A 22,266-nucleotide genomic window follows, 5' to 3' on the forward strand; every position below is an offset into this window, starting at 1 on the left:
ATCAAATATAAAATTAATATTATTAGTAGAACTTTTTATTTTAATATAACACTTATTAATAATTTTTTATTAAAAATAATAATAGAAAATAATATCATCAATTACATAATACAATATTTAATTATACAAATATTTAACTTTCGACCTCCTCTTCAAAAAATTTTCTGGTAACCCAAATTTATCTCATATATATATACTGGTAACCCCAAACAAATTAAATTGATATTATAATACAATACCAAATAAAGATAATAAGAAATAATCAAAAGGCTAGGAACATAATTTTCTCATTTGAGTTTTTATTGGAAATTTTAAAGTTTGTCGTCCTGTAAGATTCGGAATTGAATGGTAAAACACGAATTTAGAAGCTTTTAGAGAAAATAATTAAAAAACAAGATTCAATAGGAAAATTACAAACTTCGTTCCCATATGCATGATGATGAAAGAGAGGTTAGCGATGAGAATTTTTGTGTGCTCTCATAGAAGTGAGAGAGAATTATACGAGAGAAGCTTGTGAAGAGAAAATGATTTCAGTAAAATGGTGAATATTTCAATTACTTATGTACAGAGTTCTGCCTTTATACAGAAATAAAGCAAAACAAGCTAACCACATCTAACTAGTCTAACAGAATGCAGCTAATGACTAACGTTAACTATCTGCTTTAAGAGAATTGCAACTAACTAATAATCACCTAACTAATAAAGTTAACACTGACACTTTGAGAAACTTTAATTTAACTAACTACATAACTGAATTGTAATTTGTTTTAAATATCTAAAAGAAAAGTTGGTAATGGTTGAGTTAAGATTGATTTTAGGGTTTATATATATATGGTGATAAATATTTGTTGATTTAAAAGTCCAAATTGTTTTAATGTGTGCTAAGTGATGCAGGTTTATTATTCATTTCTCAGCTCAAACTCAAGTTGCTTCAGCATATTTCTAATACAGTAACTTAAGGTTCTAGCCCAATACTCCTAATAAGCATCATTTAGAAAATACATGTCAAGGGAGAGAGTTCTTAAACATTCATGCTTGGAATAAAAGAAGAAAAGATAAAAGGACATTTAATACTATTAAGAGGCAGTTGAAGTTCTAGAAAAAAAAAAAAACAAGGAGACAAGGACAATATTACTATTCCAAAGACATTAGTAAAGTAATTAATATTCATAAAATCACTAGCAAAGTTGAGTCGAGCAAAACAAAAATGAGAATGCAGTTATAATGCCACAAAAATGGAAATGCTATGCATACCAAGGAAGACATCAAATCCAAGGACAGTAAAAATGGTGGAACAACTTCTCGAACAAGCAGAGTTAGTAGAGTAAAATAAAAAAGTATTGCGTGCCGATAGAGACCACTTCAACATGCAGATTCAAGTAGGAAATTGAAGAGGCAGTGATGGAATTTGAAGTATAAGCATCATCCTATAAAGTGGTCTACTCAACATCATTTGAGGATAAGGAAAAGAGAGTGCCATTAGATGGGTAGATGCTTCAGTTCTTTCTGAGAGCTCTTTAGTAGATACCATCTTTATAACTGAACTCAGGAAGCACCATAGGGTCTGTAGCCTCGACGGTGATGAACCCAAATATGAGTATTTGGCCAAGAAGTCGGGGCCTTGCTTTAGTTCGGGGCCTTGTAGCACCTTGCTTGTGAAGTATACAGGATGTTGTCCGACCTCATCCTCTCGTATTAAAGCTGACGCCACGGCCTTCTTTGCGACAGCTAAGTATAACACGAGTTCTTCACCCGCTTTTGGCCGGGTAAGAATTGGAGGTTGGCTCAGTAATGCGTGACCATCTTCTCTATCTTTTCCTAGTGAATTTGCATTCAAATTGGTGAGTTTAATCAAGATTTAAATATCTTTTAGCCACTATGGATGCTACTTTGAGTTGTGTGCAATTCTATTTATTTCAGGTAGCATTCAGATGGATTTGACGGAGTTTTGTAGCAGAAATGGAAGAAAGCAAATGATGTTGTCAACCCCGACCTCCTTGCACTAAAACAGGAATAACTTGAGCTATAGAGATCCAATTGACGTTATTTCAGCGGAATTAGAAAGATAACTTTCATAGCTTTCCAATGATATATAATAGTGCAAATTTCTTCTCCAGCACTCTCGGCCTTCACGGTGCCAAACTTGAGATATCTCAAGTTTGGCGCCACACACTCACTCTCTAAGGAAAGCATGCTAGCTTGCTGAAGCCAAACTTGAGAAAGAAAAGAAGACTTTGAAGGATTGCATGCTGACTTGCTAAAGCCAAACTTGAGAAACCTCAAATTTGGCGCCAAGCAAGCAGAATTGAAGAATACTTCACGTATCACTCCAAGCCAAACTTGGGACTACTCAAGTTTGGCGTCAACCAAGAAGAACAATGAAGATTGCCTGCGGTCCCAATGGCGCCAAACTTGAATTCTCCATGTTTGGTGCCACATTTAGTAAATCAAGTGGTCTCCATTCGTCCAAGACATGATGCACGCAGAGTTATTTTAATTTTGAGTTAAACTTTATTTTTATTTTAAAATGGAAAAAGATAATATTTAGTTTTAGGAAATATAATTTACATTAATTAGGATTAGATATAAAAGGGAAAAGAATCAGCCGTTCAGGTACATCTCTTCTCTTCTACTTTATTCCGCAATTTACAGTTTTACAGAATTCTAGTTTTTGTCTCTGAACCATAAGCAACTAAACCTCCACTGTTAAGGTTAGGAGTTTTGTCTATTGTATGGATTGATACTATTATTTTTCTGTTTTAGTTCATGTACTTATTTATATTTGAAGAATTGTTTTTCTTCTTTATCTTATGAATATGGGTGGAACGGAAGTTTGACCCTTGTTCTAATTGAGTTCTTGTATAACTTGGAAAAGCTCTTTACTTGAACAACAGCTTGAAAATAATTTCTCCTAAACCTCTAACTATCTGAATTTAACGGAATACGTGACATATAATCCTCTTATATTTGGATAATTAGGGTTTCTGTGGCATATAAACTAGAATTGAACTTCACCCTCTAATTGGAATTAAGTGACCAAGGAATTGGCAGTTGATGAAGGTTAGATGAGACTAAAAAGGTCTAAGGAATTAGGATTTAGTCACATATAGTTTGTCATGAATTGAATCTTGCATGATTAAAATAGTTACTATAAAAAGTCAATCCAAAAGATAGATATCTCTGAAACCTTAACTGTTTTTTTCACATATATTTCACCTCAATTTACTGCTTGTTTTCTGATTCTCTGAATTACTGTTTGATGCATTTGAGCTCTCAACACTCTTTTCTGTTTGTCTAACTAAGTAAATCATTTAACCATTATTGCTTAATCCATCAATTATCGTGGGATCAACCCTCACTCACCTGAGGTATTACTTGGTATGACCCGGTGCACTTGCTTTTGAACTCTTGGAACGCCTTCTCGCATTTATGAGTCCATTCAAACTAGCATCCTTTTATTAGTAGGAAAAAAGTGGTAAGGATCTTAATGCTGATCTTGCTAAGAATCTGAATAAAGCTGCAAGTCAGCCATTCAACTACTAAACCTCTTTTAAGCAGGTCGGACTCTTCATTTCCAGGACCGCTTTACACTTGTCAGGGTTAGTTTCAATCCCCCTTTGTGTTAGCATGAATCCTATAAATTTTTCAGCCTCCACTGCAAAGGCGCACTTATCGGGATTTAGTCTCATCCCGTGTGCTCTTATGGTGACGAAGACCTTCGAGAGGTCGTCCAGGAGGCCGGCGTCATCCTTGGTTTTCACCAGCATGTCGTCTACATACACCTGCATCAACTCTCCCAAATGAGGTGCAAACACCTTATTCATCTATCTTTAATAGGTGGCCCCTGCATTTTTTAATCTAAATGGCATGACCACGTAGCAATAGTTTGCTCTGGGCGTGATGAATGACATCATCTCTTGGTCTACCTTGTACATTAGGATTTGATTATACCCCGAGTAAGCGTACATGAATGACGAGTATTGATACCCCGAGCTAGAGTCCACTAGGGTATCAATATTCGGTAGAGGATATGGGTCTTTTGGACATGCCTTGTTAAGGTTCGTGTAGTCGACACACATCCTCCATTTGCCATTATGTTTCTAGACCAGCACCATGTTTGCCAGCCAAGCCGGGTACGTGACTTCTCTGATAAAGCCTGCTTCCAGTAGGGCTTGTACTTGTTCTTCGACCACTTGAGCCCGCTCAGCTTCTAGTTTCCGTCTTCTTTGTTGGACAGATCGGGATCCTGGATAAATAGCCAATCTGTGTGACATGAGTTCGGGGTCTATCCCAGGCATGTCGGAAGCTTTCCAGGCAAAGAGATCGAAATTTTGTTGTAGGAGCTGTGTCAGCTTCTGCTTCAGTTCTTTTGTTAGACTGGCTCCTATGTTGATGTTCTTTCCGACCTCTTGTCTGATCCGTACCTCTTCGGTCTTTCTTTCGGGCTGTGGTCGTAGTTCTTCTTTAACTTGGACTCCTCCGAGATCAATGGTATTGACTTCTTTGCCATTACCTCTTAGGTTAAGGCTTTCATTGTAACACTTTCTCGCCAACTTCTGGTCTCCTCTAATGGTGGCTATCTCTTCTGGTGTTGGGAACGTGGCTTAATGGGAGTGTCCCCTAACCTGAACAAAGTGTTCGGGTAGGCCTTTAACTCCTTCTCGTCCAATCTCAACTTGTCAAATGCTAGTTGAACAGGATGTCTGCCGAGTTCCCTTGGTCCACCAGAGTTCTGTGTAGATGAGCGTTGGCGAGAATCATGGTGATTACCACTGGGTCGTCGTGCCCGGGGACGATGTCTTGTCCATCTTCTTTGGTGAAGGAAATGGTTGGGAGGTCGGGTCCTTCATTCCCGACTTAGTTAACTTCTTTCAAATGCCTCTTTCGAGATGATTTGGTCACTCCTCCTCCCGCAAAGCCTCCCAATATTATATGAATATGTCTTTCGAGGTTTTGTGGGAGAGGACTTCTTCGTCCGTGACCTTCATCGTCTCTTTTTCTTTTCTTGTGATTGTCCGACCTTTCCATGAGATATTTGTCTGACTGAACTTCCCTAGCAAGTTTTTCTATCACATTTTTTAGGTTGTAGCAATCATTGGTGGAGTGATCGTACAATTTATGGTACTCACAGTATTCATTTTGGCTTCCCCCCTTTTGTCCTTGATTGGTCATGGGGGAGGTAGCTTTCCAGTATTACAAATTTTCCTGTAGACGTCGAGAAGGAAAACTCGTAAGGGAGTGTAGGAATGATACATTCTAGGCCTCTCAGATCCGACTTCTTCCTTTTTCTTAGGCTCCATATCTTTTTCTTTTGATTGATGGGGGTGCCCTTGTCGCCAGCTGGGTTCTTGTAGCCTGGCGTTCTCTTCTATATTGATGTACTTCTTAGCTCGTTCTTGTACATCACTTGAAGAGGTTGGGTGTCTCTTTGAGATGGACTGGGAGAAGGGTCCTTCTCGAAGTTCGTTGACTAGGCCCATTATCACTGCTTCAGTAGGTAGGTCCTGGATTTCCAAACACGCTTTATTGAACCTTTCCATGTAGTCTCTCAGGGATTCTCTGACCTCATATTTTACTCATAGCAGGCTTGGTGCATGCTTGACTTTGTCTTTTTGGATTGAGAAATGCGTAAAAACTTGCGCGAAAGGTCGTCGAAGCTGATCACTGACCTAGGAGAAAGGCCGTCAAACCACTTCATGACTGTGTTTGTTAGAGTTGTCGAAAAAGCCTTACAACGAGTGGCGTTCGACGCGTCGGCTACGTACATCCGACATTTGAAATTACTGAGGTGGTGCTTCGGGTCAGTCGTACCGTCATACAGGTCCATATCAGGGCTCTTAAAGTTTATGTGAACTTTAGCCCTCATGATATCTTCAATGAATGGGTCATCTTCTCCTAACGGGGTGTCTTCTCAATCTCTGCGGGAATTCTTATTTCGAAGGTCGGATTCCTGCCTTGAGAGCTTTTCTTCAAGCTCTCTTCTTCGCTCGATCTCTCTCCTTAGGCTTCGGTCTACCTCTCGTTGTCGTTCTAGCTCTTGCTCTAGCTGTTCGAGTCGACTTTGGCGGCCATGCGGTAACCCCATTAGGTCAGTGGAGTGAGGTTGTCCATCTTTTTCGGATTGATGAACCTCAGAGGAGATTCTTTTTGGACCCTGGGTATTCGAGGGACCTTCACCGTGCTCTCCTTCCATTCCCTGTAGGGATATTATTGCTCAGTCGTTGTTGACCGCGTCCTGGTGTTCTTGTTCAGACTCCGATGCGATGTGTCCGTCTTCATGCTGGTCGTCTGCCATCATGCGTTGATCTTCTAGGTCTCCGTCAACGTCACCAATGTTCTGAGACTTACCTAGAACCGGATGATTGGGCTCGAATGGAAGGCCCAAACGTTAAAGGAAGGTGGCCTCTGACTTGTTTCTCCCTGAGAGCCACTGTCCGAGTTGTGAGTTTTGAAGAATGGGGGTGGTACCTGCGAAGACACTCCGATGCCTAAGTTAGCAAGGGGGTAAGCAGGTTTTGAATGTATATTGAAACTTAGTTTTACCTTAGTGTGTCAGTGTATTTATATGTGATGAATCAATAACCACCGTTGAAGTAGTTCCACTTCTAATGGTGGATAATCGTCCCTTTATCTTAGGGTTGTTGAGATATCTCTTCTAGGAGTGGGTGAGAGATTTGAGGAGGCAGTTATTTATTTAAATCTGCTAGCACGTGTCGAATCCGACTTCTTTTGAGAAAGTCGGGTGAGCGGTAAAAGCCATCCCTTTGAATTGGACCTTTTTAACTTAATCGGATTTGACCATGAAAATGGATTTTCTCCATTTTTTTTTTCACTGGAGAGAATAAAGTGTGATATCTCACCTTTAATTCTATAAATGAGACTAAAAATTAATAAGAAAGAAAAAATAGTGAATGATAAGATTACAAACTAGATACTATCCAATTTTTTTTTACTGAAGAGGATCTACTCCCATTGCATTGGGTTAGAATATGAACAGTAATTAAACCTAATAATAAAAATAAAACTTCACGGTGCTTATTGTCTAACATTAATAATAGTAGAAATATTAGTATAATAGCGAAAAGAAATCATATTATTCTAAAACAAAATATATGATATTGTATAATAATTACTAATAATAATATATAAAATATGCTAATAATAATAAAAAATAAATATTATTCTAATAAATTTGATAATTATCTCTAACCTATTTCTCATTAATAATAATAGAGTAAAATTTTAATTTTTATTAATTAAGTTAAAACAAGACAAGCATATTAACATAACAATAATAATAATAATAAGAAGCATAAAGTATGTGTTTTTGTCTTTAATGTTGTGATTTTTTTTAAAAAATATTTCTATCGTTTAACTGTATTAAATTTTGTTCTTATTGTTTTTGGTTTATATCAAAATTATTTTTAGATGTTAATTTTATTTGAAATATTGAAGATAAAATAAAAAATATTTAAAATCTAATTTGATACATTTGTATTAATGACATGATAGATTATAAACAAATAAACAATATTGTGATAAGTAATATCAAACTAATATGTGCTAATTAAATAGAGTATTATCTTACGTGACATATCTATTATTATATTATTAAACGTTATTAAACTATAATGTGACACATCGCGAACCATCTATAATAGTACGTGGTAGAAAAACGAATAAAAAATCAATGTGTATAATATTAGTCAATTTAAATGATATTTTTTTTATACCATTTAAATCTTAAACGACTTTGATGCACGAAAGTTAATCTCATGAATTACTTTAAAGTTTTATTTCATGTAAGTTGTGTAATAATAATAAAAAAAAGAAGTAAATAGTGAATAGTGGATTTGTGGTCCATAGATGTACCCTAACAAAATAAGACGGAAACAACTAAATGCGTGAGGAACTGACATGTTGTATTGTCATATATTTTTTTAGGTATTAGCCAAATTTTGGTATAATACTCATTTATTGACAAAATATTTTTTGTGTGTATTGACAATACACTTTCATATACGGTATATTTAAATATAAAAAATATAATACAATTTTTGAGAATTATCTCACCCTCAAAATTTTAAAAAATGCTATAAAATTTAATGATTATTAAATTTACACCAAAATTTAGTTAATATTTAAAAGATTGCCTTGCATGCATTATCGTGCGAAGGTAATAATATTATTTTTTATAATATATTTTAATTTTGGTAGGTTAAAGATGAATAATTATAAGTTTAAATTTTATTTAAAAATTTATTATTAATTAATAAATTATTATATATGTAAAATAATATTTGTTTATACTGTTTAGAGTTGGTTATAGTATTAAATCATTAATTATTGAGTCACCAAAAAAAAAATCATTAATTATTGATTGCTAAGGAGCACGAGTCAGACGGGCCATCCTGCTTGCATGCGGATGCACGTGGCGACAGACCACTGGCATTGTGGATCCCAAATCAGATTCCCTCTCAAAGAATCATTGATGAATTTTTTTTGTCCCTTTTTTTCCATCTCTCTCTTTAATTATTGAATAATATCTCAAATTAATTTTTAAATTAAATTATTAAGCAAAAAATAATATTCCAAATCAGTTTGTTAAATAAAATTTAGTAGAATATTTTAATTTCTTAACAAATTTTAATTATTAAATTAATTTAAAATTTTTATTTTATTAGATAAATCAATCTTTTCATATCAAATTATTTATCTACATAAAAACAAATTTAAAAATTTTTAAATATTATTATATTTTTATTAAATAATAACAAAAATTTATTTGTTTTATTTTTACTAAAATTCAACGTAAAACCTGATATATCTGATAAAAAAAGAATTAGACATTGAGTTAATATTTTTTGATGCAGAAACTTATTTAATATTAAAATTTGTTGAAATTTAAATTCTCTAATTAAAATTTCATTTAGAATTTTTTTAATTTTAAAAAATCAATATTTCTTATTTCATAAATCATTTTGAACATTAACATTTAACAAATTTTTATTTTTTTAACCTCTCCTTTTGCTTTCTTTTTCTTTAATGTATGTGTTTTTTGAAGCCTCACAAACTTTAATTCCAAGTTTTAGACTTTTTTTTTTCTTAGGGGAGAGGAGAGGAGAGGAGAGGAGAGGAGAGGAGAGGAGAGAAGAGAAGAGAAGAGACTAGAGAGGAGGCCCGTGTGTAAATGTGTATTGTGAGTCTGTGAGCGATATCATATCATATGCAGCAAAGAGGGAGAACCAATAACCGAAGATCAAGGAGCTTCACGAGGTCTCGTCTTGCCATAGAGGGCTCTTAAGTTATTACATCTTCGCACACATACACAATTCACCCAACCTATTTCATTCTTCTTCTCCCCTTCAATTCCATTTCCATTCTGTGTCTGCCGGCCATGGCTTCAGGTCCAACCGCATTTCTTCTCATTCACTCTCCTTCTACTTAATAATATTCCATGAACATGAATCAATTGCGTTTCATTTGCATCTGCCATTGCAGGTATGGACGAGCGTGAAGTTCAGAAAACCTACTGGATCGAGCATTCGGCTGATCTATCGGTGGAGGCCATGATGCTCGATTCCAATGCTTCCGATCTCGACAAGGAGGAGAGACCTGAGGTACATTAACCTCCATTGGATTCACTGGCTCGTTCTATCAATGGTTTCTTGTGCTCACTTAATTGAATCTTTGATTGAATTTCCTAATAATATAAATATTAAAACATTTCAGATATGTTCTCTCCTCAACTTCATTTCCTAATATCACATTATTGTATGACTACTCTCTCTTGCTACTTTTAAACCAGAATTGACTGTTATTATTATATTCAATGCTTCCCTCTAGAATTAGGGTTTTTTATTTATCATTAGAAATTGTAGAATATCACTCTTTTTATACTGGGAAAAAAAAAAGAATCAGTTTTCCTATATTTAAATAAATTTGTAAAAATAATATTTAAAATACTGTAAATCTGATTTCAGTAGTGTATCAACTTTTGTTTTAGAAGTTAAACTAGTAAGCACAATTAGGTTTTAGCTTTGAGCTGTAATTGAAACAAACCAGAGAAGGTGACACATTATGCCAAGAATCAAGATCACTTTAAGAAAACATAAATCGCTTTATTTTGAAATCAATTCTGATAGAATTTAATTTTATACAGAATTAATTCAACACCCACCGACACGTGTATGCTACTGCATTTAGCTTAAAACTTTGTTGGATATTCATAACAGTCAGCAAAAGCAAATTGCTAATTTCTATTTAAATATTTTCCAGTATCCCACTATCACATATCTTTCTTCCCCACCTTTTATCATTTTCATTTTTTCTGTTTTCTTTTGGTATTCAAAGTCTGTGCCTTTCAACTCATCTATTTTTGTTAACATAGGTACTGTCCCTGCTACCAGCTTATGAAGGAAAGTCAGTTTTAGAGCTTGGAGCAGGTATTGGAAGATTTACTGGTGAATTGGCTGAGAAAGCTGGTCAGTTGGTTGCTCTGGACTTTATTGAGAGTGCAATAAAGAAGGTAAGCATGGTCTTTTTGATACTCTGGAAATTGATGGTTTATACTTAGATCAGGGCAACAAATTTTGTTAATTCTACCCATTGTCAGGTAACCTGAATTAGTTATCTCCCATAATTTTTGTAGAATGAAAGCATTAATGGACACCACAAGAATGTCAAGTTCATGTGTGCTGATGTCACATCTCCAGACTTGCATATCTCTGAAGGATCGGTTGATGTGATATTCTCAAACTGGTTGCTTATGTACCTTTCAGACAATGAGGTCAGCTTTCTTATTATTAAAGTACATGAGTTTTGTGATTTTGTTTTACAGTTAGGCTTGTCAAAATAAACAGGATGTACCCGCTTGAAGTAGTGGTACATGGTTCCAAATTAATTACAAGGAGTTTGTAAATTTCCAACATCAATTTCAGTTGTGAAATTAAATTGAACGTCAATATTAATGGCTTTCATTAATTCGTCTGTTCTATTTCTGGCCTCCGCATTTTGCTATTTATTACAAATGATTTTTTTCCTTTATCTGTCTTCTATAGGTGCACCTGGCTTCATACCATTACTTGATGCTTATTTTTCCTTCAATTTCATTGTAGGTTGAGTGTTTAGCAGCGAGGATGATAAAATGGTTAAAAGATGATGGATGTATATTTTTCAGAGAATCTTGTTTCCACCAATCTGGAGATTCAAAGAGAAAATACAACCCTACTCACTACAGGGAGCCCAGATATTACACAAAGGTTTGTTGTTTGGAGTGCACAACCCAACTCCCTAATTTTTTTCTTTCTGCAAATTGAGATGATATGGGGAGTATGCATTGATGGAGCAGGGCAGAGTAAATGCGCATTGTCCCATATCTGCTTAATTAGTTGACTTCGAAATCAGTTGGATGAAGAAATTGTCTTCATAGATGCAATTCGCTAATCCTTATTGCAAGCAAAAATGTCTTCAACTTGTTATATCGCATCTTCTTGATGTTCTGTTTAGAATACATGTGAAACTGATCACACATTCTTTTTATCTGTCTATATCTGTTTTACATGCAGGTATTTAAAGAATGCTGCATGAGTGATAATACTGGGAATTCCTTTGAACTTTCTCTTGTGGGATGTAAATGCATCGGAGCTTATGTTCGGAATAAGAAGAATCAAAACCAGGTAACAAGATTCGTTTTCTATTTGTTTTTATGATTTAGTCATCTTAAATTCAGCTTATCATAATGATTGACAATATATATGCATAAATAATATCTCTGTTGCACAGATTTGCTGGATATGGCAGAAAGTTAGCTCACATGATGATAAGGGGTTCCAGCGATTCTTGGATAGAGTTGAGTATAGCAATGAAAGTATTTTGCGATATGAGCATGTGTATGGCAAAGGCTTTGTGAGTGTCGGAGGACTTGGTATGCCTTTACATTTTTACCTTGCTATCTCAGATATGTTTAGTTTTTGTTAAAATTGAAGAATGATCTTCCTTGGTGTCAAAATACATCTTATTCTTTGCAAGAATAAGCTTCCCTTACAGTTACTTGGCTGTGGTTGTTGAAAGGTTTCATGTGCACTTACTAAACTAGCATCAAATCATTATATTGCTCATGCAAAAGCTGAAATACATTACTGGTTGACTTGTCATTTAAGTTACTTGTTCCATGACTACAAGTTCTAATCTGTTTTGTCACCTCTTTTGCCTTTAGGAACACAATGTAGATTGATTTTGGATTTATAGGAGAATGATTATGTGCACAAGAAAGAGATTTACCAGTGACAATAAATAAAAGTGAAATCTAGTATTTCTAATCTTTTTATTTTGAATATTGGATCTTCTTTGACTTGTCACTTAATATCATTATAATTGACTTAGCTTCTTAATATATTGCTGCCTTTGTCCAATAATAACTGTCCTTAGCAAAAATTTTTGTCCTAAATTATTTAGAATTTGTGAATATCTATGAAGCATCAATTGATATTTTTCTAGCTTTACCCTTGTATTTATTAACTCAATTTAATATAGTAATCATACATTAATGGAAAAATGTAAAGGGTAATTTAGTCAAAATTAGCTGATCTTTTTCCACATTTGAGTCAATCTAATGATTTCTTAATCCTATTGTGAAAACCTTAACAGAAACTTACTAGTGGATGGGAGTAGTATATTCGACTTGGGGACATTTGGTTAGTGCTGCTAAAAAAAATATCATTTTACAAAATGTAACATCTTGAAGTCTTATAAATATGAATAACCAAAATTTGACGAAATCAAGTTGTGGTGGTGAATGGAGAAAGTACTCGGCTACTAGCCATTCTTAACTTGTTCCTTACTGAATTTCTTTGCCCAAAAAGCATTGTCATTAATATTATTTTTTTCTATGAAGAACCTATTGTTTGGATTAGGATTTTTTGTTGTTCTTTACTTTCACATCGTTTATTTTATTTGTCCATGTGTTTGTGTTTCTTGCTTGGCCAGAAACTACAAAAGAATTAGTGGCAAAGTTGGGACTAAAGCCTGGACAGAAAGTTCTGGATGTTGGTTGTGGTGTTGGTGGAAGTGACTTTTATATGGCTAAAAATTTTGATGTTGAGGTTGTTGGCATTGACTTCTCCATAAATATGATTTCTCTTGCTATTGAACGCGCTATTGGACTCAAATACCCCGTTGAATTCGAATGTGCCGATTGCACTAGAAAAACATATCCAGTGAACACATTTGATATAATCTACAGTCGTGATGCTCTGTTGCACATTAAAGTAAGGAACCAAACCTTATTTTTCCTTTTAAATTTGATTTTTTATTTATTATTATTATTATTATTTTTTAAATCAAGCTTTTTGTAAAGTCACATGATAGTTGAAAATTGTTAAATAACAATTTAGTCAAACATGTCAAATTATCTAACAATTTTTAAATATCAACTTCATATGTGAGTCTCTACCTTAACTCATTCTTTGCCTTCTAAATTATTAAATGTGTTTGTTTGGATTTTTTTAAAAAAAAAATTAAAGAAAGTAATTTTATATGTATATGTATAGAAAAATGATTAAGAGTCTTAACTCATCTTTCTAATTTCTAAATAAAAAAAAGTTTTGAATATTTTTATCTTTTTGATATTTAAAAAAATAACATATTGAATGTTTACTTATTTATGTATTAGGAGGATAAATTAGAATTCCTAGTCATTACTCATCATTATAAGGGTGTTGGGACACAATTTTTAAAAAGTACTTAAAAAAAATCTATTTTAGCAATATGATGCTTTTTTAAAATATAAAAATTAAGAAACAAATCATGGATTGTATCTTAGAAAAATTACCTATATTTTCCATCCAAATATTTTGCTAATTAAAAAAAAAGATTTTTTTAAAGATAAAAGAACAAATACTTTTTTCAAAAGTAGACCTCTTGATTTTGAGAATATATGCTATGCCTTTTTTCCCCCTACAGTTCATTTAATTTTTATTTTTAATGCCTCTGATATCTGTTTTCTGCAATTTACTGTGGATTAATACAGGATAAACCAACACTATTTAAATCATTTCACCAGTGGCTGAAGCCGGGTGGTATACTTCTAATTACTGATTACTGCAAAAATGCTGAAAATCCATCAGTAGAATTCGCTGATTACATTGAAAGAGGCGGATATCATCTCCATGACATTAAAACGTATGAGCAGGTATGGTTGCGAGCGCTATTGCCAACATCATCAGTCTTGTTTTTGTCTATTTGTTTGACAAAACGTTGTGTATTTAAAATCGTCAGATGCTCGAGAATGCTGGATTTGTTAATGTCATTGCTGAGGATCGAACTGATCTGGTTTGTTTGACCCCATAATTTACTTGGCATCGTGATTTTTGGTTGTCGTAGTCCTCGAGTTGTATGACTATTAATTTTAATAATTGTGTGGTTCAGTTTGTGGAAACACTGCAGAAGGAGTTAAATGACCTTGAGAAAAAGAAGAATGAATTCGTTGATGACTTAAGCGAGGTGGGTTTCTCATTCTTTTTATTAATGATTTGAGTTTTGACGTAGTTTGTGAAGCATCAGATATTATCGGGATTTTGACTTTTTTCAGGAATACTACAATGAAACTGTTAAAAGGTGGAAGGGAAAACTGAACAGGGGTGAATCTGGAGAGCAGAAGTGGGGCTTCTTCATTGCGAAGAAAGAGTGATGTGATGAATTTTTCTTTTTCCTAATGCCTTCTAGCTCATATATTGTGTACCGTATCAACACGGTTTTCCGGATAATAGTTTGAATAATTATTAGTTATTTGTATAACTGGACAAAAATTATGTATTATGCTGTTAAGACTTAAGAACAAATAGAGAGAGTCTGCTCATGGAGTTGAATATTATTATTATTATTACGTTACTTGGCATTACGGCTTCCATGGCAAAGTAGTATGCAACTTTCTAGTTGTGCGTTTTATTAAGAAGTTTTGGCTATGTTTGAGAAATTTTAATACGTTGTGTTATGAAGGAGAGGGATGATTTACTTAAAAAATTACTCTTTTCTTGTCCCTCATGATGAGTGATGAGAGACATTTAAATACTTCCCAAACATATTATTTAAATCTGACCATGCCACTTGTACCCTTCTCTTCAATTGCAACTCTTCGAAAACATGCATGTCTGACTCATATTTAAATAAAGATTTAATTATTTGTCGGTTTCTATAATTTTACTGGATTTTCAATTAGATCTTTATATTTTTTTTTCTTTTCGACTGAATTTCTATATTATATCAAATTTTGTAACTAAATTACAACAAGAAATGTTTAAACTAATAGAATATTCCATTAAACAAAACAAATATGTCTCACACTTAATTGAATATTCTGTATAATTTAATAGAATATTCCATTAATTTTAACATTTGAGAAAAAAATAAATTGATTATTGATTCCTGACTTTTTGATCCACGGGCATTTAAGTCTTTGAAAATTTGAAAATACATTTAAATTTCTGATCTCTTCAATATCTGAACATATTGATCCCTGTCCTTGAGTCTAATTTATAAATTTTAAAAACTCACATGTGTATCCATATCAACCAATACAACGGGAGTTATGTTTGATTTTTCTGTTAAATCTGACAAACTCAAGTGAACATGAGGGATCAATATGTCTAGGTTTTAAAAAAGTCAAGGACTTAAATGTATTTTCAAATCCTCAAAAACTTAAATGTCAGCGGATCAAAATGTCAATGACCTATTTATCCTTTTAACGTTTTTGTCAAGATAAAGACTTAGTTACATATAAAAATCTAATTAAAAATAAAAAAATATAAGAACTAATTATAAATCCGGTAAAACTATAAACATTGACAAAGTAATTAAACCTTAAATAAAAAGTGCATCAAACCTAACAGATGTTCTTATAAGGAAAAAAGAAATATTGAATCATCAGTTTCCAACTTTAAAGTGTGTGTTTGGATTTACGTTAGGCAAACTGAAATTTGAATGAAAAGTGATTTTATAGAATTGATTTTGTGCTGCCAGCTTGGTAATTTTTACTAAAGTTGATTTTGATAAAATAAATATTATTTGGATAATATTAGTTAAAATCACTTCTAGATAAATAATTTGTAAGTATTTTTATTTTTTACAAGTTATATTTTTATTATTATTTATAATTAACTTTTTATTTAATTTATCATTTTTAATAAAAACAATAATATATATTATTAAAAAATTAAAATAGTAAACAGTGCACAAAAATTAAAATAATTGTTTTAATATTCTCAGTATTTATTTAGAAAAAAATTATGAAAAAACCAATAATAATTAGCAACAAATCTAAATGTACGTTGAGTAAACGCAGAAGCTATAGCTTCTAGTGAACGAGCTTTTGGGATGCAGAATCACGTTGGCGTTCAGAGAAAAAAAGTTGCCAAACATCAAAGAATAGCGTTCAAAGCATTGTAACTCACTTTTATCCTCTCCAACGTGTTTCACAAACACACCCAAAGTTTAAACACTACCTAAATAAGAATCATACGAACCCAGCAGAATAGAGACAACGAATGATTACAGCCATAAGCGTACTATGTTTTGAACGTTAAATATGCAATGGATTTATTTGATTACTATTGTGGAGACCTACTGCAGGTGTTGTGATACCGCGGAACATCAATTACCAAACAGGATACACGCTCTGAAGTGTAAACTTCTGGCTCAAATCACATACAGAACTAACCGCATGAACACAAACATCTTTCAACCTTTGTTTATCCATTTTACTTATCTTTGGGGGGCCGGAAGTCACAGGTATCACTTGCAAGTTGCAACTTTTAGACCAAGAAAAAATGAACTCTGAATAGGTTATATTCTGATTTGTGAAATTACAGTGTAAAGGAAAATCACCAAAGTAATTCTATACGGGAGCTCTGACAATTCCCTCACAAAAGTAATGATGAATATCTACAAATTCACTTCTTATTTCCGCAATATAAGATCCCTATGGTACAAATTTCCCTAAAGCTAGTTAGTTCCTCCCACCTAAGGGGAAGGAGAACCTGGCACCCTCTAAGAGATATATTGAACATGAAATCAAGGCCAACAAAATCAATCTTATACCTGATTCAGGCTAGTAGCGCCATGAACTAATTTGGTGCTGGCACTCTGATGTCATTAGGGTGATTTTGCTGTGCCACCTCTCCAGCCAAAACAGCACCCTGCCTTCGTTGCCTCTCCCGGAGATATAGCACAGTTAAGAGGCATGCAAAGAGGGTGAGAATTGTAGCATTTCCCTCCTCCAAAAGTACATTCTCCACCCATGCCTCTAATTTGGGATAGACTTCTGGCAAAGAATCTATCAGATGGACCTAATAAAAGCAATAAGAACACAGCAATTAGGATCTAGAAAAGTGACATCCAGAATGTTATTCGGGGAAGCAAATTGAAAGTAAGAGCAAGGCTACAAAATGACAGACAATAGAGCAAGATATCAAGGACAGACAAAGTACGAAGTAACTAGTACCCACTGTTGTGTATTTCCTTTAGGGCTAAAGATTGTTGTTGCTGCACCTCAACACAATAAAGTTTTAAGAATCTTATTATTCGCAGCAACAATTTAAAAATATATTTACCCCAAGAATACAAGTTATTGTCCATCATATGAAGGAAAATATAGTGACATGTGCATATATAGCACCAATATAATGTAGTAGCTCATAAAACAACAACAAAAAATAAATCTTGATTGACAAGGTGGTGTCGAGTACGTGGATCAGTTGATGCCACAGTATTCTATCACAAGATCATATTCATATTTAAACCATTAGGATAAAATCTCTTTTAATAATTTAACCATCTTTTAGGTCCTAGGGTCTGTTTGGGTAAATAGCTTAGACATTCATGTAAAAGTAACACAGAAAAGCAACTTATGAATGAGTTATTTTGTATTTTATGTGTATTCATGGAAGTTTTTCTTGAGAAGCTAGATATTTAATTTCTCAAAAACCACTATAAATGACATTTTGAGAAGTTATAAAATGTCTAGCCAAACATGACATAAAGCTTTAAGGTAGCGTTTGTTTGATGTCCATATCTCAGTGACACATGTCTGCTGTTTGATTTGGTGAGACAGATTTTCAAAGGACATGGGAGGACACGGATGGACACGGAGACACCAAATATGTGTACCTCCAATTTGGTGAGATACTGAGACACAATTTGTGAGACGCTAATTTTTTACTCTTTTACCCTTATTCAATTTATAAATTTTCAAAATTTGGCCTCCTATCTCCCCAAACCTTTTCTGAATGAAGGGTAATTCAGTCTTTTTCAAATATTTGTGTGTCTTGTTCATTATTTTTGCCAAAACATAATACATAGACACAAATATTTTATGTCTATGTCTTTAATGTCTGTGTCTTTGTGTCTATGTCTCATCCTATACATCAACCAAATGGAGCCGTAACTTTAAAGCATAACTTTTGTCTTCTTAAAGTTGAAATAAGCCATAAGGATTGTTATTCAAATGGGGCCGTAATCTTCACGTTGCTCTAAGGCTACTCTCCATCTAATCTACTCACCACTCTCCACATGAGGATCTCTATATCACTTTCCACACATGTCCAAACCATTTAGTATTTTACCCTCTTTATGATAGGCATTATTTGAACTCTCTCTAATGCATCCGCAACTGATCTTATCCCTTCTCCCGAGTACACAGTCTACATAATGAACACAACATTGTCATCACCACAACATTTAGCTTATTCCCTGTTGACTTTTTAACCACCCAAAATGAAAAGAAAACCGTCCATATATCTACGCTTTTGACAGAATATATTGATTGGCAATGAACTATGCTGTATTTCAGAAGATAAACCAAATAAACTCACCAAGAAACTGTCAGCATAGTTCTTACGAACCCACAAACTTGTAAGAGCTAGTGTGACCGGCAACTTTGCTGCAGGATCATGCTCTAGAGCTTCATCATAGTATCGCTTGGCTAGATGAAGGTCAAATGGAAGTCCTTGCCCGTGCTCATACATGTATCCAAGATTGAACATGGCTTGTGCATTTGATTGTGACTTGGCATGCATGTAAGCCTCAGCAGCTCGCTCATAATCCCTGGTAGTACCCTGAGTAACATAAGGAACAAACAAAACATAAGATAAAGTGGAGAGAAGTTGTAGCGAAAGAGCACCATATCATAAGTTGAATATTCAAAACACTGCATGCAGATGTCGAATTCATACAAAAACACATACCCGACCATAGTAATATGCATCTCCAATGAGTAAAGCAGCATGTTCATTACCCTGCTCAGAAGCTTGCCACCACAGAGAATGTGCACGCTGATGCCTTTCTGCATCAGTGCAAAATCCAGATTCCCCCAAGCACATGCTACGCTCACCATATTTGTCAAGAATCCATGCAGCATTACTTTGTGCCACCTCATAGCCCAACTCAGCCATTCTTGAATACAACAAGAATGCCTTGCCAACATCACCTTTTAAGTATGATTCCAGTGCCCATCTAGACAAAGAACTCCATGGACCCCGCTCTGCAACAAGTTTGTACAGAGCAGTAGCCTAAGACCCAAAAAAAAAGATTTAGCAGGAAACTTATTGGAAGAGATCTTTTATGACAACTGTTAAGGAATGAAAATATATCAACTCATAAATTTAATCTTGGCTCGTCGTATCCAGGAATTCTACTTCCTCTAGCCCCTAATAACTATGGAGGCAGTGTTCTTATGAATTATACATATAATCTCATGTGATCAGTAAAAACTTTATACATGCAAAACCATTAGGTTTTCATAATATAGTTCTTACATATATGATCAATATATAATTATACTGACAGTAGTTACTTTTCCACTAAATATATGTATCTCTCTCTTACATCCTCCAAAATATAGTATGTTGAAAAGAGCTGATTTCAGGAAGTACACAGCAAATACCAAGTGGCACTTGCATGATAAAAAGAAGAGAGAAAACCTTACCAAGGGTATGTTCTTCTTGAATCCAACACCAATATGGAAAATCTTCGCCAGCTGGTAGAATGCCTTTGGTTGACCTTGGTTAGCAGCCACTATAAAGAACTTACATGCTAGTTTCACGTCTCTTTTCACTCCAATTCCTTTGAGATACATGACACCCAAGTTATAGTGCCCTCCAACCTCGTCATTATCAGCAGCCTTTTCAAAGTACTCTTTTGCCTATAATTGCACAGGAGAGAATATACAGGTGAATTCCAATGATAATGATATTGAGTACACAAACATGCACTGTGTTATTGCAAGTGTTAGCCCTCAATCTGCCACCTTAACCCTCCCAAAACGATTTTGATTTTGCAACACTATCCAACGGCATGCCTTCATCATTCTGAATCTATCTGTTATTACTTATTAGTTCAAGATGATACTATATTAGGTGAACAAAGTGGATTAATAAGTTGTTCACAATCAATCAAAGCTAAGGAAAAGTGCAGTTACGGGCACACATTTCTGTGAATTACTGTATAAAAAAATGCTGATTGCTAAATGCAAGTAGCTGCTATGGAGGAGGGAGAGAAAGAGAAGGAAGGACTGTCAGTGAAACAATCAGGCAAGCAAAGTAGAGGAAGATGAAGACAGACATCTTACTTTAGTGTAATTCTTCTTGTCGACTCCATACCCCTTGACATACAAATAACCCATCCCGTTATAAGCAGAATATAGCTGTTGTTTGGATGCAAGGGTAAGCCATTCAAGGGCCTTTGTGTAGTTCCTCTCCACACCAGCGCCCCTAGCATATATCTCCCCAAGAAGTTCCATGGACCTGGGTTCTCCCTTCTCAACGGCCTTCAAGAACCAGGAGAGTGCCTTGGAATGGTCGCGGCGCAATCCCCGGAGGCCAAAGTAGTAAAAGAGGCCAACTTTGTACATGGCTCCTGCATTCCCCTTCTGGGCCTGGTACTCCAGAATCTGGAAGTCCTCATCCTCCTCCCCTTTTGATTTTCTGAGAGCTTCCTTATTCTCCTCGGCCCCATTATGAAGCCTAATAGGTTCAATTACCGGGGAGTCTTTTGAAATCAAGAAACTATTCACAGCTACTTCAGCTAGCTCAGCATAAATCTTCACAGCTTTCTCAAACATCTGCACCCAAATTAGTCAATCAATCAACACGCTAAATTCAATTCAATTCAACTGCAGGATGAAGAGATCTAAACCTATTCTATTGCATTTGCACATGACAACATAACGATCGGAAAAGGAGTAATCAAAATAAGCAAAGAGTTGGAAAGGAAAGGGCCTCACATCTTGGCGAGTGTAGATATAGGCCAAGGCCATCTTGGACTGCATGTTGCCACCATCAGAGGCAAAGTGATGGTACAGGAACGCCTTTGATTTGCTCCTCTCTCGAAGGAGACCCATTCCGGACAAAAACCCTAGCACCGACTGCGCCCCCGGGTACCCGGACTCCGCTGCAGCCTCGATCTCAGCGGCGCCCTCCTCGCTGAGCCTGACGTCGGCAGAGGTGGCGGCGGACATGATCTTAGAGATGCCGGAGTAGTAGAGGGCCTCGGAGTCGGAGGGAGGGTTGGGGGAGAGGGGAAAATCAGGCTCGAAGATGGGGCGCCATGAATCGGGGTCAAGCTCGTGCTCGGACTTGTGGGGGTCGGAGTCGCCGAAGTCATCCCAGTCGGCGGAGGATTCGGGATCCGCGGCGGCGGATGAGTCGTCGGCGGGGGCATCCTTGAAGTCCTCCTGAGATAGGACGAGGACGAAGGGGCGCGCCCTCAGAGTGATTGGGAACACACATAAGATCCCTATCACCACACACACGCACAATAACACGCTCCTTGATCGCCCACGCATCGTTTCTTCTTTTCTTCCAAGCTACCAACCAACACAACACACAAAACAGTTATTGATGGAATGGGAAAGTGCCCGCTGCCGCTGCTGTAACACCCACAGTCATATCATCTACTGTTACTATCGATTATGAATGAATTGTTCAGATAAATGTTGCGGCATGGCAAGATGCTGTTGCCACCGCGGCAGGGGCATTACTGGAATCTTATTGCATCTCTGCTATTCCGACCACTAATATCCTGCCAACTCAGCACCTTTCCTCTCTTATGAGTCATCCCCTTCTTGTGTTGGGTATAGGGTGTTCGTGGTGCGTTTGTATCGATTTTGAGTTAAAAATTCAACCGATTCGAATATTAATTTTATTTGTGGTGCGGTTTGAATTTGATTTTTTTTTAAATTTCGATCCGATCTAGTTTTAATCGGTTTGGATTGGA

The 22,266-nt window shown here is 35.2% G+C and overlaps 2 protein-coding genes across 2 annotated transcripts; one reads left to right on the forward strand and one right to left on the reverse strand.

Annotated features, from left to right (window-relative positions):
* The first annotated feature begins 9,116 nt into the window (after nucleotides 1–9,116).
* Nucleotides 9,117–14,902, forward strand: LOC107481885 (phosphomethylethanolamine N-methyltransferase). The gene is made up of 12 exons (XM_016102235.3): nucleotides 9,117–9,407; nucleotides 9,502–9,620; nucleotides 10,391–10,528; nucleotides 10,652–10,789; nucleotides 11,118–11,261; nucleotides 11,568–11,678; nucleotides 11,785–11,926; nucleotides 12,988–13,268; nucleotides 14,030–14,191; nucleotides 14,278–14,331; nucleotides 14,428–14,502; nucleotides 14,591–14,902. The coding sequence occupies exons 1-12, from the start codon at nucleotides 9,398–9,400 to the stop codon at nucleotides 14,687–14,689; spliced, it is 1,473 nt and encodes a 490-aa protein (XP_015957721.1). The 5' UTR covers nucleotides 9,117–9,397; the 3' UTR covers nucleotides 14,690–14,902.
* A 1,904-nt stretch (nucleotides 14,903–16,806) lies between these two features.
* Nucleotides 16,807–22,009, reverse strand: LOC107481884 (ERAD-associated E3 ubiquitin-protein ligase component HRD3A). Its single transcript, XM_016102233.3, has 6 exons — nucleotides 21,275–22,009; nucleotides 20,621–21,112; nucleotides 19,979–20,194; nucleotides 19,239–19,562; nucleotides 18,867–19,109; nucleotides 16,807–17,342 (listed from the first exon to the last, which is right to left on the reverse strand). Exons 1-6 carry the CDS (start codon nucleotides 21,833–21,835, stop codon nucleotides 17,121–17,123), a joined length of 2,058 nt encoding a protein of 685 aa, XP_015957719.1. The 5' UTR covers nucleotides 21,836–22,009; the 3' UTR covers nucleotides 16,807–17,120.
* Between the last annotated feature and the right edge of the window lie 257 nt (nucleotides 22,010–22,266).

This window comes from Arachis duranensis, chromosome 3, assembly GCF_000817695.3.
Source record: "Arachis duranensis cultivar V14167 chromosome 3, aradu.V14167.gnm2.J7QH, whole genome shotgun sequence".
In the NCBI taxonomy this organism is placed as follows: Eukaryota; Viridiplantae; Streptophyta; class Magnoliopsida; order Fabales; family Fabaceae; genus Arachis; species Arachis duranensis.

What these genes read in the sequence shown, in the direction of transcription:
- LOC107481885 (XM_016102235.3), top strand. An exon ending in TGTACCTTTCAGACAATGAG is followed by an intron (nt 10,790 to 11,117) that starts GTCAGCTTTCTT and finishes ATTTCATTGTAG; the next exon opens with GTTGAGTGTTTAGCAGCGAG. An exon ending in ATAAGAAGAATCAAAACCAG is followed by an intron (nt 11,679 to 11,784) that starts GTAACAAGATTC and finishes TCTGTTGCACAG; the next exon opens with ATTTGCTGGATATGGCAGAA.
- LOC107481884 (XM_016102233.3), bottom strand. Translation starts at nt 21,835, where the DNA reads ATGCGTGGGCGATCAAGGAGCGTGTTATTGTGCGTGTGTGTGGTGATA. An exon ending in ATGCATATTACTATGGTCGG is followed by an intron (nt 19,110 to 19,238) that starts GTATGTGTTTTT and finishes TATGTTACTCAG; the next exon opens with GGTACTACCAGGGATTATGA. An exon ending in ACTATGCTGACAGTTTCTTG is followed by an intron (nt 17,343 to 18,866) that starts GTGAGTTTATTT and finishes TGCTTTTATTAG; the next exon opens with GTCCATCTGATAGATTCTTT.